Source organism: Camelus dromedarius, chromosome 12 (assembly GCF_036321535.1).
Source record: "Camelus dromedarius isolate mCamDro1 chromosome 12, mCamDro1.pat, whole genome shotgun sequence".
Taxonomy (NCBI): Eukaryota; Metazoa; Chordata; class Mammalia; order Artiodactyla; family Camelidae; genus Camelus; species Camelus dromedarius.
The window spans coordinates 9173107-9189295 of NC_087447.1; the positions used below are offsets into that span (position 1 = coordinate 9173107).

At 58.4% G+C, this 16189-nt stretch overlaps 1 protein-coding gene across 2 annotated transcripts; it reads left to right on the forward strand.

The window, feature by feature from the left end:
• The first annotated feature begins 206 nt into the window (after window positions 1-206).
• Window positions 207-15079, forward strand: FADS3 (fatty acid desaturase 3). 2 transcript variants are annotated; one of them, XM_031459476.2, is made up of 12 exons: window positions 207-611; window positions 9314-9400; window positions 9882-10079; window positions 10526-10627; window positions 10750-10872; window positions 11151-11211; window positions 11768-11844; window positions 12343-12440; window positions 12814-12910; window positions 13045-13124; window positions 13289-13414; window positions 14756-15079. In XM_031459476.2, the coding sequence occupies exons 1-12, from the start codon at window positions 405-407 to the stop codon at window positions 14805-14807; spliced, it is 1308 nt and encodes a 435-aa protein (XP_031315336.1). In that variant the 5' UTR covers window positions 207-404; the 3' UTR covers window positions 14808-15079. The 2 variants fall into 2 exon arrangements, with proteins under 2 accessions (XP_031315336.1, XP_031315335.1); XM_031459475.2 differs by having other exon boundaries at window positions 208-611; window positions 9290-9400.
• Window positions 15080-16189: the final 1110 nt, after the last annotated feature.

The window sequence follows — 16189 nt, forward strand, 5'->3', positions numbered from 1 at the left end:
GGCGGGTGCGGACAGTGCTCCCAGCAGGCCAGGATGTGGTGGCCTAGGAGTCTTGAGGGCGGGGCGCCCCCGCCTCGACGCCGCCCGCCTCGCCAGCCCCGCCGGAGCGCGGTGCAGCCAATGGGGGCCGAGGCGCTGCGCCGGGATTGGGGCGGGCGCGGGGACAGCGGCGGGAGGGGGCCGGGGCGCGGGGAGGGGGCGAGGCGAGCGCTGTCAGCGCGATTATAAGGGAAAAGTTGCCCGCCGAGAGCCGGGCAGGCGCACGCTCGTACGGCGGCCGCAGCGGCTGGGCGGGGCCGCGGAGCAGCGAGTGGCGGCGGAGGAAGTCCCCGGGAACGCTCCCTTCAGAGTCTCGCTCCGGCCTCAGCGAGGTCCCGGGTTCGCTAGGACTTTTGCACGCAGTCATGGGTGGCGTCGGGGAGCCCGGCCGGGGACCCGCGCAGCCGGGGGCGCCTCTGCCCACCTTCCGCTGGGAGCAGATCCGCCCGCACAACCTGCCGGGCGACAAGTGGCTGGTCATCGAGCGTCGCGTCTACGACATCAGCCGCTGGGCACAGCGGCACCCCGGGGGCAGCCGCCTCATCGGCCACCACGGCGCTGAGGACGCCACGGTAAGGTCGCCCACCGCTGGCAGGGTGGAGCGTGGCGCTCGCTAGGGCCTGCTCCACCCGCCGGGCCGTAGCATCCTTCCTACTCTGTGACCTTTGACCTCCTGGCTAGGGACCCAGAGTTGGGATGGACTAGCCGGGGCTTGATGTGGAGTTAAGAGGCGACGTCCTGGCGTGAGGACCCGCAGACCAGGCCATGGACCAGGGCTGGGCTGGAACAGATCCATGCCGGGGGGAAGGGGCTCTCAGAGGTGGGTGTGTCATGGCAGCAAGCACTTGCCCTAGATGAGAGCCCTCCCTAATTCTCTGAGATTCCTCCTCCTCCTCTCCCAGACCCGATTCCTCGTGCTGGGTGCTTGCTGGATGCCAGCGGTAGGGCGGGCTCCCCACAGGCTGGCAAAGAGGTGCCATCAGTGGCTGGAGGCTGGGCAGCAAAGCTTGGGCAGGGCCTGGAGGTCTGTGGCTTTCCCAAGAGCTGCTGTAAATGGCGCTGAGGGGCAGTGACTCACCTCTCCTGGGCTGGCAGCTGCATGTGGGAGAATTTTGCCAGCCAGGCTGGGAAAGGCCTCATCTCGAACCATAGTCACCCCAGGAACAGGCTGGCTTCTGTAGACCCCAACTTCCCCTTTCCAGCCATGTCTAGACATGTCTTAGTTAAGGAGGAAAGTGGTCTGTCCAGTGGGACCATTTGGCAGAGCAACTGTCAAGACGAGACTCCTACCAGCCCCTTTCCCACAGTCCCCCATCTGGACAATAGGACTTGGGGCCATGATACTCTGTCCTTGACCATTCAGAATTCTGGGTTGGTCACACTGGGTATCAGGAAAGTCTTTGAGATTCCAGGAGAGGAATCCCTAACGGGCAAACTTTAGATAAGAAAAGAGATTATGTCTGATCTCTGAAGGGGTCAGTGTCCCTGTTGCTGGGACTCTCTGCTCCCTGCCCGCTGCCTTCTCCCATGGGTTGGGCGAACTTCACGGGACTCTTTAGGGGAAAAAGTCTCTCTTCCTCACTTCCCCTCACCCCAGGAAGCTGAGACGTTAGGATCAGAAACCTCCCAAAATTCTAGAAACTGACAGAAAGCCTTGTGCATGGTGCTGAGGGGCCAGGCGGTGGCCACGGAGTTGAAGCTGACTGTGGGCCAGTGAGTGTGTGAGTGTGTCCAGGCCCACACATGCGTGAGCGCTGCACATGTTTGTGTGTGTAGTTACACGCGTGTGCATTGCTGCCGGCGTGTGGGGGGATGTGAGGTGTCAGAGCCCCTCCCCTTCAGCCGGGCTGAATCCTGGCCACCCCTCCAGGATCCCAGGGGTGACTGCTCTGGCCTTTTTCAACCTCTGACCTGAAGGACAGGATGGAGGCTGGTGAGAGGAAGACCATGGAGGGTGTTCATCGCTATTTCCTGCTTGGTGCCTAGGCCCGTGCTGGGGGTCCTTATGTGTGGAAACCTCGTTGTACCTTTAGCTCTCAACCCTGAGACCTCCACATGCTAGTTTTCTCATTGATTCGTCATCAGTAAGGTCTGTTTTCCCATTTCCATTAAGACACCCTGTCTGTTCCCTGGGGCAAGGTCCTGGCTCTGCCACTGGAGGCTCTGAATGACCTTGAACCAGGCATGTCACTCTTTGAAGCCTCAGTTTCCTCACTTGTAGAGTGGGAACAGCTGAGACAGTGAGCCGGCTAAGGGCAGGACTGTGCCTTCGCAGCTCTGTGGCCCCAGAGCTGCCACGTAGTTGTTCCAGGTCACTGTATGTTGCCTGCTGATAAGTGTGAGTGCTCTGCAGACTGTAGAGTGCAGTAGACAGCCATGGCATAGCCATTCCTTTGCTGAGTGACCTTATCTCGTTTATTCATGTCTGTAGCAGGAAAGAGTTGTGCTAAACCATCTCTTAGCTTCCCCAAGGCCCCAAACACTGGGCTGGAGTTGCCAGAAATACCTGGTCTGTTCAGGCCAAAGGGGCTTTGAGGAAGCTGGGGTTGGGGGATGCCAGTCTTTGTCCATGGGGGCCCAAAGGGCAGAGCAGGGATTGGATCAGCCCAGTGCCCTGTGTGGTCCAGCCCAGACCGCAGGCGCCTCATCCCTGGCCCTGGAGCACAGGTGGGGGACAGCCGTCTGGCCAGGGCTGTATTCCTGCAGCCACCCCTTACTAGCCCCTGCCGCCCATCAGCTGTTCTCATGTTTAGGCGATGGAAGCCTTCCTGCCAGGAAATTCCCAGAGTTCCTGTACCATGAAATCAGCTTGTGGCCATCCTGGGATACAAAGCCGGGTACCCTGGGGAGAGTGCTCTGGGCCTTGGGCCAGGTTTGTCTAAGAGTCATAGATGGCCTGTGACTAGTGAAGCCAGCCAGGGAGGGGTGAGGCCCAGCCACTGCTGGTCACGGGTGCACCATGGCTGTGCGCCGAGCACCTACTGTGTGCCAGGCTCCGAATTCACTGCTTGATTTATAGATACTGCCTTTTACCCTTCAAGAAACAAGGGACAGGTGCTTGGTATTGTTATTTCCATTTTACAGATGAGAAAACTGAGACTCAGAGAGGCAAAGTCACTGAAATTAGGTGCTAGGTCTGGGATTTGAATCCACAACCCAAGCTCTGAACCTCCTGCTCCACTGACACTGAGCTGTTTATTTCATTCATTCACTCTTCAATTATTGAATCATCAAATGCATCAGCAGATATCCAATGAGCATATCCTATGTGCCAAACTCTGTTCTGACCTCTGAAGATACAGCTGTGAATGAAAAATCTGCGAGGAGGGAGTTCCCTGGCAGAGGCACCAGCTGGGGCAAAGGCTCAGAGGTGGGACTGAACTCCGTGCATTCAAAAACCAGCAAAGCTGTCAGTTTGGCTGGGGTAGGGCAGTGAGAAGGGCAGGCAGTGAGGCCCAGAGGTATCAAGGGAAGCAGGACTTTGGTTTTATTCTAAGGGGAGCGTGGAGGGCAGAGCAGGGAAGACAGGGGAATCTATTTAAAAGGATCCCAAATGAGGAGGGGGAAGGCAGAGCCTCCGAGGAGAAGGGTGGTTGGGAGACTAAGATATGATGGGGACTTGCCCTCCCCAGGGCAGGCCACTTGGAAGAGGTGGCCGTTCACCTGGGTCCTGAAGTGCAGGTGTGTCCAGGATGGGGCACATTATGCTGTGAGCACAGGTGCCCCAGTGGGAACCATTAAGATTTAGCTCATGTGGTCTTCAGACAACAATCTCAAGAGGCAGTCCTAACGTGAGCCCATTTTGCCGATGCTGAGACTGAGGCTGAATATGGGTGATTTAAAGGGACCTTCTTGGAACCTTCAAAGATCAGGGCCTTTGTCGTTGGGCTTAGAGGGTGGGGGTTGTATCTGGTGAGAGTTAGGGAGGAGCAGGACTGGGCAGATTCTAGGCTATGGAGTGAGGGTGGGGCCGCAGAGTGGGGCCTGGCCATGAATGTAGACAGCCTGGCTCCGGGGCCCACACTGCTTCCACCCACCATGTTGGCTGCCCTGAGGGCTGCCTGATGGCTGCTCCCCATGAAGAGTGACCTCTCTGAGCTTCATAGGAGACAGTTCTGTAATGTCCCTACCCACTCAATACTTCACGCAGGGTTGAGGGGTGCAGTGCCCGAGCAGAGGCGTCAGGACTATGTAGAACTCTGGGAGCAGAGATATGCAGGTAGCCTAAGCACCCTGGCAGCCTCCTGCATTCCCCACCCCAGGGCGCGCAAGCTGCGTGGGTTTCTTATGAGACAGCGGGAAAGAGCCAGAGCTCAGTGGTGGAGAGGACCCAGGGCCAGAAGGCCTGGCCGCTTTGGGCCATCATCGCTGGGTCAGTGACACCTGTGAGGCCAAGGGTGCTTGAAGGAAGATCCCCTCCACCCCCACGCCCATCACCAGGGGTGCTGGGGGACTGGGGGGGCAGCTTCTCAGGGACATCTGTCTTTGAGCTGGGCTCTGCTGCACGGGCAGGAGTTGCATGTTCCTGTTCAGAGCTGTGTGCCCTTTGGCCTCTTTGTGCCTCAGTTTCCTCACCTATAAAATGGGGATATGATAGTACCTCCTCATTGGCCCTGTGGGGAGTGGCCAGAAGAGGACAGGAAGGAGCATCTGACTGCTGGGCTTGAGATCCTGTGTTATCTTTCCCCCGGGGAGAGGGAGAAAGGGACCAGTTCCTGGGTGTGTCCTTTGAGGCATATAGCCCCCCACCCCCATCTCCACAACCCACTACTGCCTCCCCAGCCGAGGCTTAAGGAGCAGACCCAGACTCCCTGAGCCCCCAGCAGCCCTGCTCCATTCCCTCCCTACTCCACCCGCTTCCTGATCTGGAACATTCCAGATTCTTCCGGAGAGTGACCAGAAATGGTCCCCACCCCTACCTTATCCCTGGAGTGGAAGGAGGCTATCAGCCCCTCCTGCTTCTCAGCCTCAGGCCGGTCAGGCCTTGACTGGCAGGGTCCACCTCCACCCTCGTGCCTCTTGCCTGTGGCCCGAATCTCTGGCTGGACCCAGGAGGAGGGCATGGGAGACCACAGGGAGGAGACTGGAGCTCAGCTGGAGCTCAGCTGGAGCTCACTGGACGCCAGGCCCTTCTAAGTGCTCTCCCTGCACTGCCTCAGTGCTCTAAGAAGCCACATGAGATGAGCATTTGTGGTTCCTGACTTACCGAGGAGAAAATGCAGAATACAGAGGGAGTGTGACCTTGTCTGCGGCTCCGCGCCTCCACCCCTAAGTGGTGGCTCAGGTTCCATCCCTGGCAGGCTGGCTCCCAAGTGCCCCCCACGGCTGCCCTTCACCAGCTGCTGCACGGAGCTCACAGCGGGTCTAGGGGACAGGGCAGGAGCCACTCCAAGGCTTCCAGGGACTGATGCCAGGAAGGGTGGTGGCTGTATCCTGAGAGGGCAGGGACGTCGCAGAAGTTAGACCCGGGTTTGAATCCCAGCTCCGCCACTGCAGACTCTGCCCTGGGCAGCTGTCCCCACCACTCTGAGCCTCTGTTTCCTCCCCGGGAGGATGGGTCAGACCCCTGGCTTGTGGGCTGTGGAGGCTTGACTCCTGTCCGCTGATTCTCACCTTTCGTCCAGCCCCTGCTCTGTGCAGAGCTCTGCGGACACCGCTGTGAACAGGGCCTGTCCCTGTCCCCGCAGTTTCCAAGACCTAGAGAGAAGCCCCGAAGACCACCTTCCACTCATTAGGTTGGGGAGAGTCACAGGGGTCACACTCATGCCCCTGGGAGGACATTTCCAGGTGCACCAGGGATAGGGGAGGGTGGGGCCTCCCATAGTACTGTGAAATTTGGTCAGTGAAACCCCCGAAACACCAGGACCACCCTCCTGACCCCCACAGCCCAATCTCAGAGCAGCCAAGGCCTTGGCTATTCAGGATGGTGACCAGCCTCGTGATGAGGACCCCGTCACCCACCCACCTCGGAGACTCACTGCCTCCCCTCTGACCAGGAGTAGCTACCCTGGGGCTACAGCCAAGTGGCCACAAGCACAGTTTTACAGTCAGACCAAGTTCTGGTCCAGCCTCCATCAAATGGAGCTGTGTGACCTTGGGTAAGTGGCTCAAGCTCTCTGAGTCTTCCGCCCAGCTCCTGAATCCTTAAGCAGAGGCCCAAAGAGGACTGGTTCACATGGCCCCAGCCAAGGTTTCAGAAAAAAACTTGTTTGCTGAGGTTCTGGTCTGAGGCCAGGGACCCACCTTGTTGGGACTCAGAGCACAAGACACATAGGCTCAGCGCAGCCCACCCAGCCCCACAAGGCTGAGCTGCTTTCCAAGGAGCTGCAGCTCTGTCCATCCCCTCCCTGTAGCTGGAGACTTGTTCTTGAGCTCTGAGATGTCCCCACCTGGCCCTGAGGGGGCTCACACCACCCCACATCACTGCAAGGAACAGACCTGGCTGGAGGTCCCTCAGGCAGGCCTGGCTCTGTCCTTTCCCTCAGGGCGTCTCTAGGCCTGTCTTTGGTGCATCAGGACTAAGGGAAAGGCATCAATGAGGTGGACCTGTTCCCACAGACTCTTAGCTCAAGGGCACGGCCCTGGAGCACCTGGGGTCCACTTGGGGAGGAGAGAGAGGAGGCCTGAGAGGGAGGAAGTCCTGGGGCTGCAGCCTCAGGACACACATCAGTTCTGTGAGTTTGTGGCTAAGTCTGGGTGTTCTCATGGCTCTGCCTGTGTGTGTGTTCCTGAATGTGTCTGTGTGTCTGAGCCCTGGTGCTGAGGCAGGCTGGTGGTGGTGGCTGCATGTGTGAAGGCACATGCTTAAGGCACAGCATTTCTGTGACATGTGTGTGCCTCTGGTGTCACACTCTGAGCGTGCTTGTGCACCTCTGTGCATATGTGGTCTCCATGTGCCACCGGGGTCACGGAGGGTTTCAAAGGAAATGAGAGAGAGTCAGAGTCAATGCTCGTTCAGCCTTAAAAAGGAAGGAAATTCTGACACACGCTACACATGGATGGACCTTGAAGACATTGTGCTAAGTGACAAGTCAGTCACAAAAGGACAAATATTCTATGCATCTTCTTCTGTGAGGTCCTTAGAGTAGTCAATTCATAGAGACAGAAGGCAGAGCGGTGGGTGCCAGAGGCGGGGGGAGGTGGACGTGGGGAGCGAGCAGTGTTTAGTGGGGGCAGAGTTCCAGCTGCAGAGGTGAAGATGTTTTGGAGATGAGTGGTGGCGATGGTTGCCCAACAATGTGACTACACTTGATGCCATTGAACTGCACACTTAAAAATGGTTAAAATGGTAAATTTTATGTATGTTTGACTATAATTGAAAAGAAAAAAGTTAATGCTCTACACCAGAGCCAGAAAGGCCCTGGGGTCTTGCCCCTTTGACTTACCCTCTCTGGACTTGCCTAGTTCCAGGCAGGAGAATGGACTCGCTCAAGGTCACAGTCAGCAAGGTCAGCTGAGCCCAAGAGCAGTCTTCCTTCTTAGCCCCCCTGGGAATGTCACCTGCACCCCGCCCCCCGTCCCTGGGCCCTGGGCAGCTTCCTGTGGGGCCAGCCTCCCCACCACCCCTCTCTCCCAGGGGTGCTGCCCCTCCTTCGAGGCTGTTCCCTGGAAAGGATGAGATCTGTACCTATTACAGCCCCCTCCCCTGTCATGAGCTCCAAGGAGGGACCCCAAGTCAGCCTTCCCAAAGGCCTAGGTTATTCCAGAAGCTGCACCCTCTGAGCCCCCAGGTCCTCAGGTTGCCCTGGGCCAGTAAGATCACAGGCAACAGGAAAGGGGACCTCTTGGGGAACCCTGCAGATGTGGCCTCTAAGTGGGGACGGGAGGGGCCTAAGGTGTTTCCGTCCTGGGTCAGTGTGGAATGTGCGGCAGTAAGTCCAGGGACCCGGCTGTTGGCTGTCACAGCTGTTTTAACTCCCACCAGAAACTGGTAGGTTCATTAGAGAGAGGACAATAGGAAACGCAAAGGTGTTCCCTCTAGCAGCCAGCAGTCACCTTCCCTCAGAGAGAGCCTCTGAATTGGGAGTTTGGGATCGGCAGAGACAAACTGCTGTGTACAGAGTAGAGCAACAAGGAGTGTAGCTCTGTATCGCACAGGGAACTGTATTCAGTGGCTTGTAGCGACCTCCAGTGAAAACCGAATGTGTAACTGAATCACTGTGCTGCACGCCAGAAACGAATACAACGTTGTAAATCAACTATACTTCAATTAAAAAAAAAAAATCAGCAGAAGAGCTGGGAACAAGCCTGAGCCAGTGACACCAGGGCTAGATCAGGAAGACTGATTGAGCTCCAGGCGTGAAGTTCAAGTTTACTCACACTGCAGAGCTGCCCGGTGGAGGAGGTGGGAGGGGGAGGGGGGGGTCACTTCCTGACTGGTCCCTTTCTCCAGCCCTTTTTTTAGTTTTTTTTTGGGGGGGTGGTGGTAATTAGGTTTATTTATTTATTTTTAGAGGAGGTACTGGGGATTGAACCCAGGACCTCAGGCATGCTTAGCATACACTCTACCGCTTGAGCTATGCCCTCCAGCCTCCAGCCCTTTATCTTTGCCAGGGGGGTCTCGCTCTTCCTCTAACCCTTTCTCACCCCACCCCCACCTATTTACAGAGAACCACAGGAATGTTAGATTGTTTGTTTACTTTATTTTTTAAAAAACTTCTATTTTCCACTCCCATTTATAATATCAAATGAGTTTAACTATTTGAGCATCTTCCTTGCAAACCCCCCGAGAATTCACGCTGTGTGGCCCTCAACTGATTTTTGTTCTCCCAGTGGCCCTGTGGTCCTCAATTACACGTTTCCCCACTTACACTTTACCTGCTAGTTGTGTTTGTGCAAGCTGGGTACATCTATGTTTGTGACCCACTAGAAAAGCATATGATTTCAAGAAAGATTTCCAGAGATCTTTTTGGAAAAGTCCAACCCTTTGATGAAAGGAATCAGAGTCTTCCAGGGAGAACTTTCTATAAATCCAGATTTTCACACACCCAACCAGGTTTGGAGAAGGGCACCATGGCGGGGTGAAACAGCCAGAGCCTGGCAATTGAGGGGTGCCTGGCGGGGCACCCCGGGGCTGCGGAGGACCAGGGAGAACTCAGGGGCAAGGCTGACCCGTGTGGGCCTGTTCTGTGACTGCTGAACAGCCAGCTGCCTGCCCTTCCATCAACAATCCTACCTTGTCTCTGCCTGCCTCTGGGTGCTATTCCAGCTGCCTGTCTGTCTGTCCACCTGACTGTCTACTCTCCTTCAGGACGCCTTCCATGCCTTTCACCAGGACCTCAGTTTCGTGCGCAAGTTTCTGCAGCCCCTGCTGATTGGAGAGCTGGCCCCGGAGGAGCCCAGCCAGGACGGACCCCAGAATGTGAGCAGGGCCATATTCTGGCTAAGCCCCCAGTGGGGACTGGAGGGGTGGGAGGCATTGCCAGCAGCAGCTCCATCCAAATCACCCCCAGGGGCCCAGGACCGAGGCTGGGCTTGCCATCCCCTCCTGGGCAGATGTTGAGGGCAGAGCTGTAGGGACACCTGTATCAGCACTTGCTAGGGAATCCCAGGCAAGCCCCTCTCCTGCTCTGGACCCTGAGACCCCATCTACAATGAGAATTTTGATGAGCTGAGCTCTAAGGGTTTCCCTACTTCTCACACACCCCACACCTTTTGTTGGGGGAGCCTTCACTGATAGCCAGCGACCCAGCTCACACCCCAGGCTGGATGCTCTCATCCCTCCATCCCCTTCTGCCAGAGGCCTTGAGCTTGGCCCTGGGGAGGAGTGGCTGTGGGAGGCTTCTGGGGATGACTGGGAACTCCCTGGCTTACTCAGCTAACTGGCCACTCCGCCCTGGCAGGCCCAGCTTGTCGAGGACTTCCGAGCCCTGCGCCAGGCTGTCAAGGACATGAAGCTGTTTGAGGCCAAGCCCGCCTTCTTCGCTCTCCTGCTGGGCCACATCCTGGCCATGGAGGTGCTCGCCTGGCTCACCATCTACCTCCTCGGCCCCGGCTGGGTGCCTAGCACCGTCGCTGCCCTCATCCTAGTCATCTCCCAGGTGACCCCCGCACTGTCTTGCAGCCACCTAAACGGACCAACAGACATGGGGCCTGGTACACACAGACACTCAGGACATATTTGCTTAATGAATGAATGAATGAATGAATGAATGAACAAATGACCAGCCAGAGTCCCATAAGCCGTGTATCTGTGGGTCGAGCTGCATTTTAAATGAACTGAGGAAGCACCTTACTTAATAAACTCAGAGGGAGCCCAGGCCCGGGAGCCAGAAGGCTGGTGTCCACAGTTCCACGACAGACTTGCAGCCCCTCTACCTCCCAAACTCAGTTGTCCTTGTCTCTTAAAGAAGGAAGCCGGCCCACAAGGGTCTAGACTGACGTGCTGGCTATGCGTGTGCCCTGGGAGCGGGGAGGGCTTGCTGGGGCTCCAGGGCTGAGCCCCATGTGGCTCCCTGCCCCAGCTCCTGACCCTGCCTCTCCCCAGGCCCAGAGCTGGTATCTGCAGCACGACCTGGGCCACACCTCTGTCTTCAGGAAGTCCCAGTGGAACCATGTGGCCCAGCAGTTTGTGATGGGGCAGCTGAAGGTGAGGACGGGGTAGGCAGCCAGGGTCTGAGCTTGGGGGACTGTGCTGGGTCTGCCCAAGTAGGCCAGCATGGAGTGGTGGACACGGCCCGGCTCCACCCCTGAGGCCCCCCTCCCGTGCAGGGCTTCTCTGCACACTGGTGGAACTTCCGCCACTTCCGGCACCATGCCAAGCCCAACATCTTCCACAAGGACCCAGATGTGACCGTGGCACCTGTCTTCCTGCTGGGGGAGTTGTCCATCGAGGTGCGTGGGGAGGACGGGGACACACTAGGGCTGGACCTGCAGCTGAGGGGAACTAGGCCCCAGCCCTGGTTCCTGACCACGCCACCTGCTCTAGCTCCAGGCGGAGCCCCTGCCCCAGGAGCACCCCCTCCCCACCTCCCAGCCTGCCGGGGATGGTGGGCCCAGGTGCTAGAATCTAGAATCCAGCTTGGCCCTCAGCCCCCGCCAGCCCCCTGACCCTGCTGGGGACGAGGAGGGCCCGGCCAGCTGCCCTCCCCAGCGGCCGCCTGTCTCCACAGTATGGCAAGAAGAAGCGCAGATACCTACCCTACAACCGCCAGCACCTGTACTTCTTCCTGAGTGAGTGTCCACTTGTCCTCCCGGGGACAGGGCCGGGGCGGGGACCACGCCCGGGCCGGCGCCATCCACACCACGTCCACCGATACTGGACAGAAGCCGGCACCTCCAGGCCTCTCCCAGCCTGTCTCTGGTTGCTCCGCCCGCAGCCCGTGCCCACTCCCATCACCAGGCCTCTGCCCCAGCCGTTTGTCCACCCAGGATGCCTTCTGGCCAGAGACAGCCACAGCCTTGCCCAGGGCTTTCAGAGTTCCTTCGTGCCCTCACTTCAGGGTGACCCAGAGTCCTAGGGCAATTGTTGGGCCAACAAGGGTGGGGATATGTAAGCTGGCCCCAACCTGCTAAACAGACACAGGAGGCGCCGGGGCAAGGCTCAGTCGCTGACAGACTGAGTGTGGACCAGACCTTGTGGGTGATGCGGGGTCTCCCTAGCCAGATGAGACCAGCACTAAGTCCCACTGGCGTTCCTGGAGTAGCAGAGCCCCACTGCCCCCAACCCCGCCCAGCCTGCTCAGCGCCCCAGCCCTGTTCCTGAGCCTCCTCATGCCTCTCCTTGCAGTTGGCCCGCCGCTGCTCGTTCTGGTGAACTTTGAAGTGGAAAATCTGGCGTATGTGCTGATGTACATGCGGTGGACGGTGAGTGGGGGCCCTGCCCAGGTCCCCTGGGCATGTGACTGTGGTGGCAGGAGGGGGGGCAACAGAGGGCAGCCCTTGTCCACCAGTGCAAACAGGTGTGCTTGTGTACAGGTGACGGGGTGGTACATGTGTGTGCAGGCGCACAGGGGGAGTGGGTGCGTGTGTGTTTGAAAGGGGAGAGTGAGTATGTGCACCAGGCAGGGTGTGGGTCTCATGATGGGGTGTCCTCCCTGGGGGTCAGGATCCCAGGCATCCCTCCAAGGCGTTTGGTCCCAGGCAGGGGTTCCCCCATCTCACACCCCTTCCTGGCCCCTTCACCTCCGTGGTCAGCCCCATGAGGCTGGCAAGGACTCTGTGCCCTTACCCGGCTGAGAAAACCAGGCCCAGAGTGGAGTGAGGACATGTCCACCCAAGTCACATCAAGCAGAAGGCTGGATGACCCTGGTTCCCCCTCCTGGCTAACTCGAGTCCTCTGCCCTCCTCCACCCTCCTCTGCAGGACTTGCTCTGGGCGGCCAGCTTCTACGCTCGCTTCTTCCTGTCTTACATCCCCTTCTACGGTGTTCCTGGGGCGCTGCTCCTCTTTGTGGCTGTCAGGTATGGCCAATGCCAGGACAGCAGGGAATGAGGAGCTCACCCACAGGCGGTAGGGACCCTGACCTCAGCCCTCCATGTTCCTGTCTACAGGATGGGGACAACAGTACTGTCTCCCTGGATGGTTGAGTGGCGGGATCCCGGGGGAGGCAGGTCTAGGGGAAGTGGCCTAGCTCACAAGTGGCCCTCTGGGTGTCCACCCTCACGAGCAGGGCTGCTCTGGGCTCAGCCCAGCAATGGGCCTGCGCTCACTGGTGCTTGATTGAAACACCAGCGGGAAGGGGCTGCTGCAATCCCATTGTACAGATGAGGAAGCTGAGGCCCAGGTCCAAGTGGTGAGCTGGACACGGGGCAGTGCCTGAGCCTCCCCTCGCAGGGTCCTGGAGAGCCACTGGTTCGTGTGGATCACACAGATGAACCACATCCCCAAGGAGATTGGCCACGAGAAGCACCGGGACTGGGCCAGCTCTCAGGTGAGCTGGAGGTGGGGCTGGGGCCCCAGCTGGGAGGGACAGGGGCCCCGATGGGGCTGCCAGGGTCAGGGGCTGCCACAGGAGCAGGACTCCATGCCAGCCTCCCTCACCTGTGCCCCGCCCACTCCTGGCAGCTGGCGGCCACCTGCAACGTGGAGCACTCGCTCTTCATTGACTGGTTCAGCGGACACCTCAACTTCCAGATCGAGCACCAGTGAGCACAGGCCCTGGGGGCCCACGGGGGTGGGAGTGAGGCCTGAGCCCTTCTGCCCGGTCTTCCCCCCGTGAGCCCTGAACTTCCTGGAGGGCCTGAGGGAGGTGGTGAGCAGGGCCCAGATCGCAGTGGGGGGGGTGCCAGCACACGCTCTCCCCTCGCAGCCTCTTCCCCACAATGCCGAGGCACAACTATCACAGGGTGGCCCCACTGGTCAAGGCTCTGTGCACCAAGCACGGCCTCAGCTATGAGGTGAAGCCCTTCCTCACCGCCCTGGTGGACATCATCAGGTAAGGGCCCTCTGCTCACAGGGGCTTCCCCAGGGTCCCTGCCCACCTTCTGCCTGGTCAGCCTCGTCCTGAGCTCCCACCTGGCTCTCTGAGCCCACACGGGTCACTCTCTAAGAGCTGGTACTTAAGGCCTTTCGGATCAGTTTTTCTGTCCTCAGCCTGGGCCTTCCCTCCCTTCCCAGCATTTATTCACACAGCCAGGATGTAGGGACCCCCTGCCGTGGGCCCAGGCCCCGTCCTAGGTGTGCTACGAACACATCAGTGAGCAAAACAGGCCGAGATCCCTGCCTTCCTGGGGTTGACGTCCTAGAAGGGGAAACAAAACAAGCAGTTAAAATAAGTAAATTTCAGAAAATGAGAGAAGGAGAGAAGTGCTTTGGCAAAAACAACACAAAACCACAAAACCTGAGGGTGGGGCAGGAGAGGGCATGGTGAGTGCCAGGCTGGGTTGCAGTTTTTAGTGGGGTAGCAGGATGGGTGGTATTGAGAAGGCAGCATGTGAGCAGAGACAGGGAGGAGGAGAGAGGGCAGGCCACGGAGACATCTGAAAGAAGATCATCTGGGGCAAGGGAACAGCTGTGCAAAGGCCCTGAGGCAGGAGCATGCTGGTGTGTGGGAGAACCACTGAGCGGAGGAGCAACACACAGAACGTAGATTTTGGAAAGCTGCTCTGACTGTGGGAATGCACTGATGGGGCCGAAAGAGCAGAGCGAGGTTTCCTGTAGCTGTCCAGATAAGGAGTGGTGGGGCTTGGTCCCAGTGGTAGCCTTGACAGTGAGGGACAGAGGCCAGATTCCCAGCCAAAGCTCTTCCACCTCTGTGCCTTAGCACATGCAGTTCCCTTTATTTGGATTCCCTTCATTCTATACTGGTATTTGAACTCCTGCTTCTCCTTCACGACCTTTCCCAGTGCAGTCCTTGGACCCCTTGCCACTTGGCATGGCCCCTTTAGAACATGGGGTTTTCCAGCAAATTCTTGTTATTGCTGGTTTCTCTGCCTGATGTGAGCCTCCTGGTGGGCAGATTCCATGCCTTACAAATCTCTGGGTCACAGGGCCCAGCAGATGAGGCAACAGAGAGAGCTGGGTGAAGGAGAGATGGCCCGCCCTGGCTTCTGCCTGGATTTGGCCTTAGCTATGCCTCTCCCCTGACCCAAGGTCTAGATCCCACTCCATTTAATGAGTGTAGCCTCCTCTCCCAACCCTCCCCTCCAGCCCCACCCAGCTGCCTGCCCCAGGGGAAGGGGACTCATAGGGAACTCGGACATTTCTACTCACACTCATCACTTTGGAGGGAGGGGGTTAGTATCTTGCAATCGACTCTCCCACCCCTGCCTCCCAGGTCCCTGAAGAAGTCTGGCGACATCTGGCTGGAAGCCTACCTCCACCAGTGAAGGCAGCATCCAGGGCCCCGGCAGCCACTAAGCTGCCTAGGTGGGCTCGACAGCAGTCCCCAGCCCGGCCTTGCCTCAGCCTGCGGCCCCTGCCCACCCTCCTGGGCCCCTCCCCGGTCTGCTCCACAGCCCTGCGGCCCTGGCCCTAGGCCCAACAGGACCAGGGCTAGGGGGGTGGTATATAAAGTCACATGGTGAGCATGGCATGTTTTCCTAGAGAAAAATTTAGGGAAAGCTGTTATTTTTCTATAAAAACAAACCCAGATATATTATGGAGTGGAGTATTGAATTTGTATGATTTTTGGAGCTGGAGTCTGCCCGGGACTCCCCGAGAGGAGTTGAGGCCCTTGGGCCATCAGACTGGGTGGGAGGGTGGGGAGTGGCTTTCTGAGTTCCCCTCTTCTGGGCGGGGGAGCTGGCCTCTGCTCCAGGCTTGGATGCCCTGAGGCCCTGGTCTCTTCCTTTCTTCACCTATTCACCAGCAACTGTGGCCGGTCACATTGGGCTCCCCTCACTTTACTCCACAATGGGACAGGGGTTGTCAGCCGGCGAGGGCCAGGGCTGAGGGCCGTGGTTGCAGGTGCCCCAGGTGTACTGGAGGAGAAGCCCCTATGTCTTGGATCTGTACTGGCCTCCTGCAGCCTCCATGCTGAGGGGCTCAGAGGGCCCACAGGCAGTGGGCCCCCTGCTGATCTCAGTACCACACTTGGCATCACACTGGCAGGGATCCAGCCTGGCTGTGCTCAGTGGCCCGCAGGAGGTGACACCGGATTTCCTCCACGCCTGTCTGGGGCCAGGTGCTTGCCCGCAGTTGCTGCAGAGAAGGAGTCAAGTTGGACCCCTGGGAAGCGGCTGTTTCCGTCCCTGGGATCTGAAAACAAGATACTTCCCTTTGCTAAGGCTTGGGCTCCTCATCTTGGAAAATGGGTGTGGCTGGCCTGGGCCTGTGGCATGTGGACACTTCTGGGGAGGGCTTTGAGTTGCCCCTTAGAGCTTCCTGAAGGTGGGGAGGGAGAGCTGGGCTCCTGGACCCCTCTGCTCCCAGTACCCACACACTTCAGCTGCTCCAAGGTGAGCGGAAGCTTCCATTTGAAGAAATGTCAGCAGCTTAAAAAAAAAAATTGAAATGCTGAGCTAGGATTTCTCTGAAGGACCTTCTGGAGTGAGAGCCCGAGCTTCCCCACCAGCTGCAGGATTGTCCCCCACGCTTTGTCAGGGCGCCCATGGTCCTGGACTGGGCTCCCTGCAGGAGGTGGAAGGGGTGCAGATACTGCATTTCTTATCTGATCTTTCCGGGGACCACCCAGCCCCACCCTGACCCACTCCACGCAGCTCCTACCCCCTCTTCTCTGGAATCAGACAGCCAGGGGGAGCGCCCTGCC